General features: G+C 40.8%; 2 protein-coding genes across 4 annotated transcripts in view; one reads left to right on the forward strand and one right to left on the reverse strand.

The window, feature by feature from the left end:
- The first annotated feature begins 246 nt into the window (after positions 1-246).
- On the forward strand, positions 247-7,109 carry LOC125461225 (uncharacterized). The gene is made up of 2 exons (XM_048549742.2): positions 247-389; positions 3,563-7,109. Exons 1-2 carry the CDS (start codon positions 250-252, stop codon positions 4,086-4,088), a joined length of 666 nt encoding a protein of 221 aa, XP_048405699.1. The 5' UTR covers positions 247-249; the 3' UTR covers positions 4,089-7,109.
- A 7,388-nt stretch (positions 7,110-14,497) lies between these two features.
- acss2 (acyl-CoA synthetase short chain family member 2) overlaps positions 14,498-18,853 on the reverse strand; it is a 62,454-nt gene continuing 58,098 nt past the window's right edge. For 2 of the 3 annotated variants that reach the window (XM_048549739.2, XM_048549738.2), the window contains 2 exons: positions 15,581-15,655; positions 14,499-15,494 (listed from right to left, as the gene is read on the reverse strand). In XM_048549739.2, coding sequence (XP_048405696.1) covers positions 15,370-15,494; positions 15,581-15,655 — 200 coding nt within the window. In that variant the 3' untranslated portion in view covers positions 14,499-15,369. Of the gene's footprint in view, positions 15,495-15,580; positions 15,656-18,853 lie in introns of all 3 variants that reach the window. The other variant, XM_048549741.2, reaches the window with a different exon arrangement.

Consider the following 18,853-nt stretch of genomic DNA (forward strand, 5'->3'; position numbering starts at 1 on the left):
TCCGCGCTCCCGAGCTGCGAGAGCCCGATCAATCCTCCAGGCGGCAGGGGGCGCACGGCTGCGGATTCTTAACCGCGCTTCGGTGCGGCGAGAGCCCGATCAATCCTCCAGGCGGCAGGGGGCGCACGGCGGCGGATTCCAGACGGCGCTCCGAGAGCCCGATCGATCCTCCAGGCGGTAGGGGGCGCACGGCTGCGGATTCTTGTCCGCTGACTGCAATACCCCCCCCCCCCCCCCCACCGCCGAGAAATGGAGGCCGAGTGCAGGCGGTTTCACGGATATCAGTTCGAGACTGACGACGTGTTCCAGCGAGGTCTGGCCCAGCTCGGGGAGGCAGTGTGGTGTTCTGAGGAGCGGCTTCTCGAGGCCAAGATCTACTATTATTGCAGGTAGACATGGTGCCGTTTGGTTTCAGTATGTGTTAGTCCACAAACAGCATCTCAAAAGCCAAGCTCCAGATACTTGTCATTCTCGTTAATCAGAAACCTGATTCTTAACACTCCGGCCTCCTCTTCCTTTTTGTTTTATCTTATTATATTCTCACCTGTGTTTTACTCTATTGTTTTAAGTGGGTGGGTTAGTTCAGTTGGTTGAACGGTTGGTTTTAAGAACGATGCCAGTTCCCACACCAGCTGAAGCTACCATGAAGGTCCCACCTTCTCAACATTGCCTGAGGCGTGGTGACCCTCCAGGCTAAAGCACCTACCAGTCCTCCCCCTCTCTCATTGGACTATGGCAATTATTTTATTACTGTACGAAGACAAACAAAATTAGAGCAGACAAGCTCCAAAAAGCACCACAATCAAAATCAAATGACAAAAAGACATATTTAAATGGAAATATAGTTTGTCGGGTGTTAACGCACCTCAGCCCCACTAGTTGCAGAAGGCCTGAGACGTTCTAGTGGACAACATGTGCTCCCTCTGCAAGGACACCCAACCATGAACATAATCATGGAAGACAGGCAGGCAGTGCAACAACCTCTTCAGAGTCTTTTACCTGGAGGTGTTAACTGATCCTCACTCCATGATAAGCCTTCCTTCATTCTTCTGTTCTGATATTTTTGTGAAAAGAGAATGCTGATCTTTCCTACTAAATGGCAGCAGTTTCTGTGCACATGCTGACTTCCAAAAAAAACTACAATTATTTATTTGCAGTATAGGCCCACAGCTTCCACTTTGGTGTTTCTACCAGTTTAATGTGAACAGCTTTAGCAGCATTCTGAATGCACACAGGAGGAATTTTGCATCATAAAATAGTTTTCCCTCAGTATCTGCCAAATTTTTGTCCATTTGCTTAACCTAAATGTATCCCACTGCAGACTTTTCCTGCCAGCCTCACACACTTGCCTTCCTACCTCTTTTGTGTTATCCACAATCTTGGCAATAATACATTCACTTCTGTCATCCATACTCTTAATTAATATGGTACATAATTGTGAGCCAGCACTGATCCCTGTGGCACTCCACTAGTTTTAGGTTGCCATGCTGATAATGCCCCCATTATCCCAATTCTCTGCCTTCTACGAGTTAGCCAGTTCTCTATCCATGCATATATATTACATCCTACACTATATGTTTATTAAGTAGCTTAATGGGTGGCATTTCATCCTGCTTGTTGCCTACTCAAAGAATTATATTAAATTTTTCAGGCATGATTTCCCCCTGCTGACTCTGCTTAATTGTATTATAAATTTCTAAATATTTTGCCAGTATATCCTCTGTAATAGTATCTAATGTTTTCCCAATAACAGGAATTAAGCAGTCTGGCCTATTACTATGATTTTTGTCTTTTTCCTTTTCAAATAAAGGTGTTACATTGACAGGCTTCCAATTCTCTGGGACATTTCCAGTATAAATTACCTGGACCTGATGGGATGCACCCTAGGATTTTAAAGGAAGTAGATTCAGAGAAGCAGTGCTAGTAATATAAATTTTATGTCCTCTGACCCATGACCATTTCTTGCTTTGGTATTTATTCCATCCTGTTTTTCAAAAATGTTACCCCTCCACCCTTCCTGCCTGTCTTTCGGAAAAGTCACGTACCCCTAATTATACATAGTTCCCAGCTTTGATCTCCTTGCAATCACATGTTTGTAATGACAATAAGAGGTTACCAATTATCCTATATTTATACCGTTAATTCATTTATTTTGTTCAGAATCAAAAGATCTCTGCTTTCTACCTATTCCTTTGTAGTGCTAATATGACAGCATCCAGATGGTTTACAAGTGCAATAATAGATAACTTCTGTTCATAAAAAAGTTACATAATGTCTAGAGTTAGCAGTTTTGCCATTTTGTAAGAAAGTAACCTTGATTCATGATATTTCGAAGGAAGAAGCATCTGACTAACAATAAAATGTTGTCACCTATACACCACCAGTGTCAATCTGAGTTATATATTAATAATTCATGTCTGTTGTATAATATAATTGTTTCTGTATTGTAGCTGATGTGCCTGGTGGTTCCTATCACCAATTAAAAATTAATCTCAAACCATTATTGTGGTTATCTATATTATTATGTCAGTGTTTTTGTCTGCCTATGATGTTTACCTACAATTTTCGAAAGGTATATAGCCTTGGGAACCCTGGAAAAGCTCTACATTTTGATTGACGCTAACTGTCATGGAATCATACAGCATATGAAGAGGCCATTCAGCTCATTGGGTCTGTATTCTACATCAAATAAGGGACAATATCTTCTCTACAGTACTCAAAATCAAGGAATCGTATTATGCAAATTAAATGCATTATTACCTCTTAAACAGTGGACCTCAGCAAGGACTTTGACAAAGTCCCACATGGAAGGCTGGGCCAAAAGATAACAGCCCGTGGGACCCAAGGCAAGTTGACAAACTGGATCCAAGATTAGCTTATAAAAAGGAGACAAAGCATGATGGTTGAGGGTTTTTTGTAATTGGAAGCTACAGGCAGCAGTGTACCACAGGGATTGGCGCCAAGGATCCTTGCTATTTGTTATGTACATTAACAACTTAGATGTGAATTTGGAAGTTTAATTAGTAAGTTTGCAGATGATACAAAGTTTGGGAGTGTTCAGATAGTGAGGAGGATGGTCTCAGGCTAGAGTCTAACATTGATCAGCTGGTGAAGTAGGCACGCCAGTAGATGGAATTTAATCCTGCTGAATGCAAGGTGATGCACTTTAGGTGGTCCAATAAGGAAAAGACATACACAGTAGTAGATTCCTAAGGAATGTTTTGGAACACGTCACCATGGATAGACAGAGCCAAAGGGCCAATTTCTATGCTGTATGACTCGACTAATGGACATAATAATGTGGCACAGTGCAAAGTGGGGACACAACCAATCTTGACATGTCAAATCAGAGGGGTGGGTGGTGTATTTATCAGTGTCATCTAAATGACATATATATTGCCTAGAAACATGCTTAAGAACACATTGTTGTACATAAATGCAGCATTTTTTTCAAGTTGTTTCCCTTTCCTTAAAGATATTGTGACAGTTATCTTTTGCTTGGGTTAATGTTAGGCAGTGGCATTTGTGTGGATATATCAAACTAAATTCCCACTTTTTCTAGGTTTATTGGACCTATTGATCTTGAAAGCTACAAACGATGGCTTTCTTCACAAATTATCGATGCCAAGAATGACTTAGCGGTAGAGGAAGATATGACAAAGGCTTTTGAGAGGCTGCTCAGACCGACTCCAAGTGATCAAGGACAAAATGACAAATCAGCAACAATAGAAACCACAAACTCACTGCCCATAGATCAGCAAGCAGAGAATACTATGGATGCAAGAATGCACCTTCAGAATAGTGAAGAGATAGGAGGTAATGAGCACAATGCTTTCTATGAATTAACAGAGGATAGCCAAGTAAAAGAATCCCATGAAAATAAAACAGTTGGTGACATTACAAATCTCTCTCCTATTACCACGGAGGTTAATGGAGGAAGCTGCACCCTTTCTTTTGCTCAAGTACTTCATCTTGTGCAAAGTGGACAAGAAATTCCTGGCATTCAAAAATGGAACATTACATCAATTAATAGTGCACCTACTGTTTCACAAATGGCAAGGAAGCTCAAACCTTGGGAAAGGGTGTGATATTGTCATTATGGTATTAATTAAAATTAGGAAATGATATTAATTTATAACAGTGTTCATTGTAATTAAACTACAAGTGTAACTGGCTTCAGCTGATTTTGAGAAAGAATCGTAGTTCTCCAGAATTTGAATTTTGCTGTAGCAGGTGTTTGAATTTGGTAACCAGATTTTGAGTTCTTCCGGATGCAAGACTTGGGGTACAAAGGGTTTCTTTGTAAGAGGAATGTTCAGTCATTCACCTGTTGAGATAATTTTCTTCATAATCATAAGACGTGCTGTGAATCCAAAATATTCTCCAAACCTGCTTGAAGAATAATCACAGCAATAAGGGAATTTATTGCAACCTGAGAGATGAGGGTCATAGATTAAAGATCTACATAATGTATGATTTAACATTCACTGTTACAAAGTTGAATGCTGGTAGTGCATTTTTTCCTAATTTTTTGTAGTTAAGTAATGCATGTCAGTTGAGTACTGGTTTCATAGAAGAGCAGGATTAGCCAATTCAGCCCATCAAGCCTGCTATGCCACTTAATATGATTGTGGCTGATCAAACACTTCAGTGCCTTTTACCAACACCATCTGTATCATCCTTTATGCCATTGATAATCAAAAATGTATCAACATCAAAGACTAAGCTTCTACAGCCCTCTCTGGGATAGAGAATTCCAAAGATGGATCACCCTCTGAGTAAAAATATTTCTCATCTTGGTACGAAGTGGCATCCCACTTATTTTTAAGTTGTACTCCCTGGTTCTAGACTCCCAACCAGGGGAAACATCTTAATGGCAGTTACCTTGTCAATTCCTTTAAGTATTTTGTAGGTTTCAGTGAGATCAATTCTCATTCTTCAAAACTCTAATGAATATAGCCTCAGTTTGCCTCTGTTTGCAGAACAGTCCCACATCCCAACAAGTCTGATGAATCTTCTTTGCACTCCCTCAATGACAATAAAATCTTGCCTGAAATAACGAGATCAATACACAGTATTCACGTGTGGACTAACCAAGCTGCCATATAATTGAAGCAAGGCGTCACTACTCAAATTATCTTGCAATGCAAGCTAACGTTCCGTTAGCTTCCCTGATAGCTTGCTGTACCTGCACTTTAGCCTTCAGTAACTTATTAACAAGGACACCAAGTCCCTTTACAAATTTATACTTTCCAACCTTACTCAATTTAAGAAATATTCTATGCATCTGTTCTCACCAAAATGGATAATCTCATGTTTTTCCATATTATGTTCTAATTATCACATTCTTACCCAATCACTAATTCTATATTAATCCTCCTGAAGAAGTTTTCCATCTTCCTCAAATACACATCTATGATTAGCTTCATATCCTGTGCGAAATTGGAAATATTACATTTAGTTCTCATGTCCAAACCATTGTGAACAGCTGGACCCCAAGTACTGATCATTGCAGTACCTCTCTTTCACATTGGCAGACTAAGACTAATGACCCATTTATTCCTTCTCTCTCTTATGTCTGTTAGTTAATCCCTAATCCACTCCAGCCCTTTACCTAATATACCATGTGCCTTGGTTTGGCTAACCAACCTCCTGTAGGGGCCTTAGCAGTGGAAGGATGTTATTAAAAGGTTCCTGAAAGTCATACAACATCCCTTTTAACAATTATGGTACCCATCCTCAAAAAATTCCAACCAGTTTTTAAATTATGATTTTCCATTTGCAAATGCATGCTATGTCCAGTCAGATCAGTTTTCTCCAAGTGCCATTTGTCACTTCCTTTATGATAAGAGCCTTGCATTTTCTTCATTACTAGTGTAAGGCTGACAGATTTGTAATTTCTTGTTCTTTCTCGTGCTGCTTTCTTAACAGTTGGGTAACATTTGGAAGCTTTTAATCTGCAGGAACCATTCCAGAGTCAATGGAATTGAGAAAATGTTTACCAGTTCATGGATTGTCTCGATAGTACCAGTAAGAGGCAGTCAGATCCTAGGAATTTATCAACTTTCAAAGCCCCATTATTTTCTCCAGTACAACCTTCTGACTTATTTCCTTCAATTATTCATTTCTCCTAGTAACTTGATTCTCTAATTCCAGGAGACCTTTGTGACTTCCTCAGTGAAACCAGACACAAAGTAATCATTTAGCTTCTCCTCTATTACTTTATTCACTAATATAAATTCTCCTAATTCTGCTTTCAATTAATCCACCTTCGTCTTAGTCACTGTTTCCTTTATGTACCTGTAGAAGTTTTTAAACTTCATAGTTTTATGCTAGATTGCATTTGTATTTTCTTGTTCCTTATCAGTTTCCTGCTTTGCTCAAAAACAACGTTATAAAAACTTCACAGATTTAGTATTTCTTCTGGCCACTTCAAAGCCATTTCTTCTAGTCGAACACAATTCTTAACTTCCTTTACAATTAAAATGTAGAACATAGAACAGTACAGCACAGCACAAGCCTTTCAGCTCACGATGTTGTGCCGACCTGTTATCCTACTAAGATCAATCTACCCATTTTCTCAAAACTCGCTATCAATCTACCCTACTCTACATTTTACTATCCTCCATGTGCCTATCCAAGAGTTGTTTAAAAGTCTCCAAAGTATCTGACTCCACTACCACTGTCAGCAGGGCATTCCATGTGACAACCAGTTAACTGACCTTTTTTGAGTTTTAGCACCTTGATGGAATATGTTTTAAATAATGCATTGTTTGTTTAATACAGTTAAACATATCTATGTTTCACAGGCATTATAGAGTTAGTTGTCTACCCAGTGTACAAAAGGAGCAAAAAAAAGATAGATAGCTTTCTTCTTCAAACCTTCATATGAACATAGAATAAATTACCAAATAAAGAGCATTTAATACATGTTTATTCTCCTATGACAGATAACTGGAATTTTCATTCCAATATCAGTGTTTTTCTTGCTGATGTTTGCACTCAGAATAATCTTGAATACCAATATGTTAGCAGTGTAGACTGTGTATAGATGTCAGCCATGTACAACTTTATTTTCAAGAAGAATAAATATCAGTTCTGACAGAAAACAGCTTCCATCATCAGTTCTTTTATATACTGTAGAGGTTAGGTGTGTCCTTACCTCTGAATCAGAAGTTGCAGGTTCACGTTTCACTGCAGACACTTGAGCACAAAAATGAAGGTTGACACTCCGGTCCAGTACTGAGGAAGGGCTGCAATGTTGGAAGTATTGTCTTTCAAATAGGGTGTTATGTTAAGGCCCATTCTGATTTCTGACCTAGCAAGAAAGACCCCATAACATTATATTTAAAGAGCAAGGCAGATTTTTTTCTAGTATTGTGGTTAATATATATCTGATTACAAACATATTTGAGGTTGTAGACTTGCTCACTGAGCCAATGTGTTTATTTGCAGACGTTTCGTCACTCTGGGGAACATTGTCAGTGCACCTCTGGTGAAGCATTGGCATTCTGTTCCGCTTGCTATTTATATGCCTCGGTTTGCAGGGGTGGTTGGTATCACTTCTGCTTCTGTTTTTCAGTGGTTTGTATATTGGGTCTAGTTCCATGTGCTCGTTGATGGAGTTCCAGTTGGAATGCCAGGCCTCCAGGCATTCCCTGGTATGACTTTGTTTGGCTTGTACTATTATGGACATGTTGATGCAGTTAAATTTGTGTCCTTCTTTGTCTGTGTGTATTGAGACCAGTCTCATCAAGAGACATGATCAATTCTCGATGTTTTTGTTCCTTTTTTACAGCATCTGCAGTTCCTTCAGTTTTTATTCAGAAAAGGAACACCAATTTAGACAGGTTGAGAAGAGAGTGGTGGGTTGGGTCTTTGGCAATCTTCGTTCTCACACCAGACAGACAGACTCTGATTGGTCAGGGCATTGCCATGCGAGTACAACTGAGATTGCAAGTGTGCATGTCTGCTTTCCCAAAGGAGAAAAAAAGAGAAGTGTATGTACAAATTCCTTTTGCTTACTTAATATAGGGGTCCTTGTTTTATGGACGTTCATAATTATAAACACAATCTCAAAACAGGATTGTATTTTTAAAGACCCAAGCGAACACCATCTTTATTCTGTTCTGCATTATGTTCTGACTTGCATACAAATTGATATACAAACTGCTTGCAGTGCCAAAGCCGTAGACGCACATTTACAGAGGTAATAAATTTTCAGGAGACGGCAGAGTTCAAGGCACATGGCAATTTATTCATACATCTACCAGTACAGTGCAGGGAGTGGCCAAAGACTGCCCTGAATCTGGCCTCGACATGAGGGTCCAATTACCCCTTAATCTTCAGTTCAGATAGGAAGAAAAGTCAATGACACTATAATTTTAAATACATGTACATTGTCTTTTACACATTTTTCTTATCACGTTAACATTGGTGACCCATACTGCCCCCTCCCCCTCCCTGTATACTGTTAGTTAATTAATGCTGGATTGTTAATTCTGATTGGGTTTCCAGTACATCACACTGTTAGTAAATGTTTGTTGCTGTAATCTGAATGGGCACTTTTGGTATGTGGGAAAGCAAACTGTTCATGGTCACATGTGACCTTTTATCTCTCAACTGTGTTTGCTATTTTGTACAAGTCTGTAACAGAATCTTCTTTGAGATTTCCCACGATTCCAACTCTTAGCCACTGTCCTTGATAAGAGATATGGAAGAAAAAATTGCTGGAAAAGCTCAGTTAATGTTTCGGGTCTGAGTTCCTCAGAACTCAGTTTTTTTCTTATCTTTAGGATAACAAAGAATGTTGCTCATCCAATCTTATTTAAACGTACAGTATTGTTTTAAGCACTAAGAACACAACCTTCCGCATGCACTTTTTAATTCCTGTTAAACATACTGCAATTTTTTTTTGTGTTGTGGCTTTTGTCAGCCATTTTTGCTGTGCTGTCATGGGCAGCCTTACACAACTGGACTCAGGAGCACCTCCTCCTACCGCCCACTTGATCATCACCCCACGCCCGAGCACCAAACCATCCATGACTTCATCACCTCAGGTGACCTCCCACCCACAGCCTCCAACCTCATTGTTCCCCAACCCTGCATGGCCCGCTTCTATCTCCTTCCCAAAATCCACAAACCCACCTGCCCTGGTCGACCCATTGTCTCCACCTACTCCTGCCCCACTGAACTCATCTCCACCTATCTGGACTCCATTTTCTCCCCCTTGGTCCAGGAACTCCCTAGCTACGTCCGTGACACCACCCACGCCCTCCACCTCCTCCGGAACTTCAAATTCCCCGGTCCCCAACACCTCATTTTCACCATGGACATCCAGCCCCTATACGTCTGCATTCCCCATGCAGATGGCCTTAAGGCCCTCCGCTTCTTCCTGTCCCGCAGACCTGACCAGTCCCCCTCCACCGACACCCTCATCTGCCTAGCCAAACTCGTCCTCGCCCTCAACAATTTCTCTTTCGATTCCTCCCACTTCCTACAGACTAAGGGGGTGGCCATGGGTACCCGCATTGCCCCAAACTATGCCTGTCTCTTTGTAGGTTATGTGGAACAGCCCCTCTTTTGCACCTACACTGGCCCCAAACCCCACCTCTTCCTCCGTTACGTTGATGACTGTATTGGCGCCGCCTCATGCTCCCAAGAGGAGCTCGAACAGTTCATCCATTTCACCAACACCTTCCACCCCAACCTCAAGTTCACCTGGGCCATCTCCAACACATCCCTCACCTTCCTAGACTTTTCCGTCTCCATCTCAGGCAACTACCTACAAACCAATGTCTATTTCAAGCCCACCGACTCCCACAGCTACCTGGAATACACCTCCTCCCAGCCACCTTCCTGCAAAAATTCCATCCCCTGTTCCCAATTCCTTCACCTCCTCCGCATCTGCTCCCAGGATGAGGCATTCCACTCCCGCACATCCCAGATGTCCTCGTTCTTCAAGGGCTGCACCACCACCCCCACCCCCCCACCCCGCATTTCCCACACCTCATCCCTCATACCCCACCCTCGCAATAATGGCCCAAGAGAATGCCGCTCGTCCTCACGTACCATCCCACCAACCTCCGGATACAATGCATCATCCTCCGACAGTTCCATCATCTACAATCCGACCCCACCACCAAAGACATTTTTCCCACCCCACCTTTGTCTGCCTTCCGGAGAGACCACTCTCTCCGTGACTCCCTTGTCCTCTCCACACTCCCCTCAACCCCACCACACCTGGCACTTTCCGCTGCAACCGCAGGAAGTGCTCCACCTGCCCCCATACCTCCTCCATCACCCCCATCCCAGGCCCCAAGAAGATTTTCCACATCAAGCAGATGTTCACCACATCTGCTAATGTGGTACACTGCATCCGCTGTACCTGTTGTGGCTTCCTTTACATTGGGGAAACCAAGCGGAGGCTTGGGGACCGCTTTGCGGAACACCTACGCTCGGTTCGCAGTAAATAACTGCACCTTCCAGTCGCAAACCATTTCAATTCCACCTCCCATTCCTTAGACGACATGTCTATCCTGGGCCTCCTGCAGTGCCATAATGATGCCACCCGTAGGTTGCAGGAACAGCAACTTATATTCCACTTGGGAACCCTGCAGCCCAATGGTATCAATGTGAATTTCACCAGCTTCAAAATCTCCCCTCCCCCCACTGCATCCCAAAACCAGCCCAGCTCGTCCCAGCCTGCCTAATCTGTTCTTCCTCTCACCTATCCCCTCTTCCCACCTCAAGCCGCACTTCCATTTCCTTCCTACTAACCTCATCCCACCCCCTTGACCTGTCTGTCCTCCCTGGACTGACCTATCCCCTCTCTGCATCCGCACCCATACTCTCCTCTCCACCCGTCTTCTCCTCTATCCATCTTCAGTCTGCCTCCCCCTATTTATTTCAGAATTCTCTCCCCGTCCCCTTTTTCTGATGAAGGGTCTCGGCCCAAAACGTCAGCTTTTGTGCTCCTAAGATGCTGCGTGGCCTGCTGTGTTCATCCAGCTCTACACTTTGTTATCTTGCAACCTGGGATTGTCTGTTTATGTAGTTTCTAGTATGGCAAATGCATTACACTGTGAGTCTGACTGATGGGTTTAAACCAGCTTCTGGTGTCATTTCTTAGAATCTGGCTTTTTCAATCAATATTGTCCAGCAGCAGAATCATATGCTGAATTTAATGTTGAATCATATCTAATTGTGTTCTGAGGCCCATAAGCATGACCTGTATGAGCAAAATCGATATGCTGCTTGATGTGAACAGTCAATTTATGTTGTTTGATACAGCCTGCCAATCATTGAGATGTTGGACCTACATACCTGGCGATATAGCAGGACTGAAAGTCATTATCACATTGCTCATTTGTGTGGTAGGCAAGCTATCTTCATGGCTTGACAGCAGCATCCTGTTTAGAAGCCATTTGTGTGTTTACTGCAAAGTAGTAGCATAGATGGCTAGCTTCATCTGTTTCAATACTTAGCGCTCCCAAATACACTGTGAAGGAATCCTTCACTTCCACAAAATCCATACAGCAGTGCTTCCCAAACCTGTACCCAAAATAACTGCAGCTGCATTCTGAAGCTTCAAAATTTCAGCAATCCCTTTGTGAGCAGAGATGGCTGGGTAGGAAGATCTGAGAGTGTGAGGAAATGGAGCTACTTGGCAGCCATTGCTGTCTTTAAATTCACATCTCAAAACTTCAGTTTATAAGCTGTACAATGGAATATCTATGTACTGAGACCAATATGTACGCTTCCAACATTGCTAGCTTAATCACCTATATACCACTCAAGGAGACCACTGAAATTTACACTATATCATGGCAGTCTAGATGTGTCAACAGTATCTGAGTTTTCATCAGACTTATGAACTTGGCAAATCACATAGTTGATTTCACTTTCAGAATTAAGCTAACCCAAATAGATGATATTGCCATGTGATCCTAGCTCTCGCTAACATCTTCATGGCTTACCATGAGAAGCACATCTTCAATGGAATGACCACTAACCTCATACCCTTTGTGTACCTACAAGTGCATGAATGAGATGTTTGAGATATTTGAATCTTCAGCTGCAAAGAATTCCTTTATGCAGCTTAAAAAACTACATCCTGCACTCAGATTGTCAGTAGAAATGGAGCATTCAAATGAGCTCCTTCTTCTCAATGTGTTTGTTGAGAAATCTGCTGCTGGTTCTCAAGTAATATCTATTGAAATACTATGTTCACTTGGCATTATATGCCTTAGGATCCCAATGATGTAACAAGTTACAAGATCAATCTTATCGGCAACCTTGTCATCTGCTCATCATTTAATTTTGATTACAAGTACCTAGTCTACTTCAAAATTACCCTGGAAGGGGTGGTGGGGGAGGGGAGCTGTCTCAAAAATTTGAATAGGTGAAGCCAGCTGTCTCACACTGCTAGTTTGCAGTAAATGAATTTTTCTACACTAACAGAATGCTGCCATCAAGCCAAAAAGATGTCTTGCTTGCAACACGAATCTGCTATGAGTACCAGTGCCAGAATGTTGCCAGATATGTAAGGCCATGCATGTCAGAAACTTGAAGACCATATCAGATATGTTTTGGTGATCATTTGCAGTGGGTTGTGTGCCAGTGGTGCTCTCTCAGCCCATGCTTGTAAGTCTTAGAATGCCATGCCCAATATTAGATGCAATTCTGTCATCGTTTACTGAGAAATCTTGATGATACTAAGAATTACATTGGAAATCAGCTTAAGATAAGCAGTCAAGCTCACAGATTTGACACATTTTCGCGTTTGAACTATGTATAATAATACAGTACTCTGTCTTATACAGACAAGAATTTGTATATATTTCACCTTTTCCTATGAAAAAGTGGACAGTGACACTGCCAATCTTTGCTGCATTCCTGTGGCAATATCCCAACGTATCAATCGTACTGCCTGGTCTCAGACTTCAGTTACTTGTGTGCTAGTCCTGATATGTGCGATAGCAAAAACCTGAGCTTAGTGTCTCCTTTTAGCAATGTACAAACAATATAGCTGTACTTGGTGCAGAATTTTATACATGCAGTGTTTTGTGTGGAGGGAAATCCAAATGAAGCATAGTAGTCGGAAGAAAAGGTTCCCCGTGCAGCTTAATAGACATCACAAGAAATAAATGGTTAGCCATAGAGCTGATGAACTGCTTCTGTACAGGTGTGATGTATTTAATACAAACAGTAATATTTCAAGAGTTGCTTCATATCCCATAATTTCTCCCTGCAAAAATATGCACAATTACTTTGAACACTGCTGGGAATTTTCCTCCCCTACAGGTGAAACAGCTGCAGAATTGCTGTGTTGCATTTTATTATTTGAACATCTGGTTCCTTAGTTTGGAATCCAATGCTTAATTGACCTCAAGGTGTATCTGGTCATTGCGGGTTCTCTGGCTGGTCTGTCCAAAATGTGCATCTTACTGATACGCAATGCTACATCAGAGACGTTATCAGACAACAGGCCAGAACATCCACATTAATCACATGACATTAGAAAACTAGAGTGGCTCTGTTGATCTCAGCAACAATGCTGTATGCAGGATTTATGCCACCCTTGCAACATGCAACTGAGTGTGTATATAGCCTGATAGGAGACTGAAGCTCTCCAGCATGGAACTGGAAGTCCCCCTATTGAAGTGTCATTGAAAGCAGCATCACTTTTCAAGTGAAAGTGGATAGAAGACCTGTAGAGGGGCGATTGGATTTTTTTCCCCATCTAAATGGTCTGCATAAGATAAACTTGGAGAACCACTGCTTTAATGTTGTAGACCTCAACTAATGAACTATATACAATTATTTGTGTATAACTGTATTTATGTTTATTTCCTGAAAACATAATTAGTTACTAGAACTGTGTTAATGTCAAAACTGCAGTTTTGCTAAGTCAACTGGAAATATAAACATGGAACACATTTATTTAAAATATATGATTGAGTGGATCAATAATAAAGCAACGTATCAAGTTACATCTTGATGTCACAAAACATCTGTAAAGGAAGTGGGCAAATTAAAAGGATCTGCTAAGTGCAAAACTTTAATACAGATAAATGATTATGTTCTGATGGGACTTTCAACAGTGGCGATCTTCTTACTCCCATGATTAATGATATAAGACTTGTGACATTGTGGAATGACAGTAAGTCCTCCTCATTTTTAGCTATGTTTTAATCATCACAATGTTAAACCAAATAGAGGCTGTAGCTAAGAAAAGGTAAATTAAATGGGGGAAAAAAAATTGAAACAAACTTCGAGAAACTCAACAGGTCTGTTTACTGTCTGCAGATGTGCCAGAGTTAATTATTTGAGTTTAGTGACCTTCCTTCAGCAAAAGATTGAAATGAGGGAGTACTAATCTGAGTGAGTGCTGTCATTGGGCCAGTGTGAGCACATGAATTTGGGGTCAAAAATTGCTGAGGAAAACACTGAGAATAACTCATAAGTAGTTAATCTAGACTTTGTTAACATGAAAAGCTTTAATTGCAGTACACATCATAATATTTAACAGTTAATGCATTGCAAGACACAGCATTTGCAAACATTAATATCTTCATTTTTATTCGATTTAAAAAGTATGGTTTTGTACAACCTGAATTGATCCACATAAACAAAGGTCGCTTGTATGATTTTAAAATTATAATCTGGTAAATAAACAATCCCCATTTTAGCAGAAGCAATGCTGTGACTAACACTTCACAAATTAAAAGAATAATCCCACTTGTTTATTTCTCTGCCAAAAAGTAAATTTTCCCTACTTTTAAAGAAAAGGTCACATGCCCATAATTATTAACAGTCCAAACTGAAAGGGACAATTCTAGTTTACAGTGGTATGGGCCAGGGAAAGCAAACAAAAACAAAGAATACTGTCAGATATTTTAGACAATCCACATGGGAACTGTTCATCAATCAACTCATTTTCATTTGTTTGAATAACTGAATAATCATTGTACATTAGTTTAAACAAATGATTTAACACATGCTTAAAACAGGCTTGGAATGATTGTTAAATTGACACTGAAGCAAGGAAAAATACTTGTATAAAAATACAGAAAGCACAATGAAAATAAAAATGTTCAAAATGATTTTTTTTAAAACGTACTAAAACTTAATAAACTCTTTGCTAATGGACAGTTTATTCATATTAATTCTGTTATAAGATATGCATTTAAAACAAAAACCTAACAAGACAATTACCCACAACTCAATCATCACCATAATCTTTACAATGCTTCTTCTGGTCCTTTACTATTAGGCTTCCCATAGATCTGGAATGCCCTTCCCCAGGCATGCACATATACTTAAATTATGTGTTACAAACAACGATTTGAATTGAGAAACACAGTTTTAAATTGTTCCACATCGGTTGTTGAAGAGTTCTTCTATAACTGCCCCATCTGCAAGAGTTGATGTATCTCCAAGCTCTCTCTCATTTCGGGCAATCTGCCTCAGAATGCGTCTCATAATTTTACCTTTAAAGGGAGGAAGTCAAAATCTCAACACAAAATATTGAAACATATTTAATTTTGGATAAATGTATTTACACGATATACTGTACCGGAACGAGTTTTGGGCAACCCAGGAGCATTTTGTATATAGTCAGGAGCAGCAATAGGTCCTATTTTCACTCGAACTGCAATATTCGAAAGTAAAATTGTTAATAGGAATTGATTTTTCAAAACCTGCAAGCATAGTTAAAGATAGAAAATTCCCTTGATTCATTGAGTAAGTTCAGACAATATAGCGTGACCTTACAGAGAGCAAGATTATAGTGAGAATCTGTGAAAAGTAGTCAGAGTTAACATTTCGGGTCTGGTGATCCTTCCTCAGAACTGGTGGTAGCTAGGAAAATATTGGTTTTTATGCACAAGGTAGGGTTGGGGGAGGGGGTAAGGAGTAAGCAATAGGTGGGGATAGAGCCCGTACTTCTATCCCCACCTATCGTTAAATCCTTACCCATCCCTCACCCTATTGTCTGTATACATACCAAATTTTCCTAGCTACAGTCAGTACAGTGTGGAGTTGGAAGAACACAGCAGGTCAGGCAGCATCAGAGGAGCAGGAAAGTCAGCATTTCAGCTCAGGTCCATTCTACCATTAGTTCTGACGAGCGGTCACCTGACCCAAAACATTAGCTTTGATTTCTCCTGACTTCTCTTCACAGATGCTGCCAGCTGGCTGAGCTTTTCCAGTAACTTCTGCTTTGTTTCTGATTTACTGCATCCGCATTTCTTTCCGTTTTTATTATAGTGTGAATGTAGCCTACAGACAGAAAACTAGCAATTGAGCAAGACATTTTGCTCAATGATTTGGTAATGCCTAATTTTTTTTGAAAAAGAATTTCCAGAATGGAGATAAACTTACACAAATTCATTAGATTCATTGAAATCATGAAGGTAATCCTGGATGTAGGAGACAGGCTTCATATTGCCAGCCAGAAGAAAACATAAGAGTTCTAAAACCTTGGTCTTAACACCCCTGCTGACATCTATTCTATTTACACTTTGAGTCAGTATTATGTCATGTGGTTCTCAGTTCAAAGTAAAAGACTTTTATGTTGAAATGCTGGAGCTTCATCAAACACATTTCTCAAATCACACCATATATTATAGACTTTGAGGTCAAAATCCCGAAATTCCCTCCTGAAGAAGAGTGCAGGTCTACTTACAACACATGGACTGCAGTTGTTCAAGAAGTCAGCTCACCACCACCTTTCCAAGCGCAACTAGGGACACACAGGAAATGCTGGCAATGCCCACATCCCACGAGTGAATAATATATAAAAGAAACTAAAAAGGCTCATACTTTTCTAGTTTGATACCCAGACTGTAGTACAATAAATCGTTATGTGGCACTCTGGATACTTAATAGATGCGTGAACGAATAATTATAAACAGGTTTAGTTAATGAAGCCAGTTAAGGACAGCTGACCATATAATGGGTTGAGGTATTTCATCAGAAAAAAAAAGAGATCCTGTTATTCCTGCTGCTATAGAACAGTCCAAGATAGTCTGCAATGTTAGATCACAGGGTACACTAGGAACTTGTTCATTTCATAACAATAAATCTGCATCTTCTGACACAGACCAATTTCTAAGCAATACTGCCTGAACTTGAGTTTGGAGCATGAACAAAGAAGCTGACAGGACTGAAGTGGCAAGACACTGGTAAGTCTTTGGCATTGGCAAAGATGTACAAGTACATCTCCTGCCAGCTTCTTGGACTGGGATCAGTGTGTGCAGAAGGATCTAGATTTCTAATCTTTTCTAAAAGTTCTGTTATACATATTCAATGCAAATGCCCCACTCTTTTCCCAAAGGACAAAAACAAAATACAGACTGCCAATTCAACACAACCTAAGGCAGAGATTCAGATAAATATGCAAGAGGAAGGCAACCAGCTAGAATCATGAATTACTTTGAACAAAGCACGTTACAAGTGACATATACAGAACAAAATAGTTTAATTATATTTTCCATCTGCAGATACTTCGCATATAGTATAATGTGAACATCAATTTCAAACTGGAGTTCTGGAGTTTAGAATTTCTGAGTTATGTAAAGTCAGATGCTTGCAATTTTTTTCTGTATTTGCTGAAGTTTTAGTAGTACCTTCCAGCAGCTGATATACTTTTGGGTATTTACAAATATACCAAAACGGTGAAGACAGCCAACTTTGAATGAGAGGTGAACATTGAACATTACTATTGTATTATAGCTGCAGTGTAACTTCAACAGGTATAAAGGCAACATTTTGAGTTTTACATTAATGTTGAAAAGGACTGTTTCATACTGCCTTTAAGCACTTCATAATGTACAGGCTGCTATCCAACTTTAGAAATTTCACTGGTGGGGATGATTATAGAACAGAACACACTGAGGTTGCGAATGCAGCTCCGTACTTTCCCAAATGCAAACATGATGCATGCAGGTAAAATTCACACTGCTATGCACATCACTCAGATCCTTGACCCTATATTACTTAAAAGGAATAGAGTCACTACTAATTTAAGAGTGCAGAATTCCATCAATGAAACCCCTTAGAAATATTCAGATGCAACTCTGCTAACCAGCCTCTAACTGCCAATTAAAGTTTCACAATTGATGAGTCAGTCACCTTTAAATCAATGTCCCACTGTATGGTGGAATGTTTTTCTTATATCTTTTCAGTTCAACAACATTTTTACATGCATCAGGACAGTTCTGCAAACAAGCATTTTCAGACAGTGGTTTGGTAACAGCTAAGGTAATTACACTTCAGGTCTTTTCAATAAGGCAATGACCAAATGAAGAGACTGCTTTAAAAACTCTGGCAACTACGTAAACAGGACACAAACAAGACAGGGATAATGGGAACTGCAGATGCTGGAGAATCCAAGATAACAAAATGTGAGGCTGGATGAACACAGCAGACCAAGCAGCATCTCAGGAGCACAAAAGCTGACGTTTCGGGCCTAGACCCTTCATCAGAGAGGGAGATGGGGTGAGGGTTCTGGAATAAATAGGGAGAGAGGGGGAGGGGGACCGAAGATGGAGAGAAATGAAGATAGGTGGAGAGAGTATAGGTGGGGAGGTAGGGAGGGGATAGGTCAGTCCAGAGAAGATGGACAGGTCAAGGAGGTGGGATGAGGTTAGTAGGTAGATGGGGGTGCGGCTAGGGGTGGGTAGGAGGGAGGGATGGGTGAGAGGAAGAACAGGTTAGGGAGGCAGAGACAGGCTGGACTGGTTTTGGGATGCAGTGGGTGGAGAGGAAGAGCAGGGCTGGTTGTGTGGTGCAGTGGGGGGGGGGGGGGGACGAACTGGGCTGGTTTAGGGATGCGGTGGGGGAAGGG

The sequence above is a fragment of the Stegostoma tigrinum genome, chromosome 19 (genome assembly GCF_030684315.1).
Source record: "Stegostoma tigrinum isolate sSteTig4 chromosome 19, sSteTig4.hap1, whole genome shotgun sequence".
Lineage (NCBI taxonomy): Eukaryota > Metazoa > Chordata > Chondrichthyes > Orectolobiformes > Stegostomatidae > Stegostoma > Stegostoma tigrinum.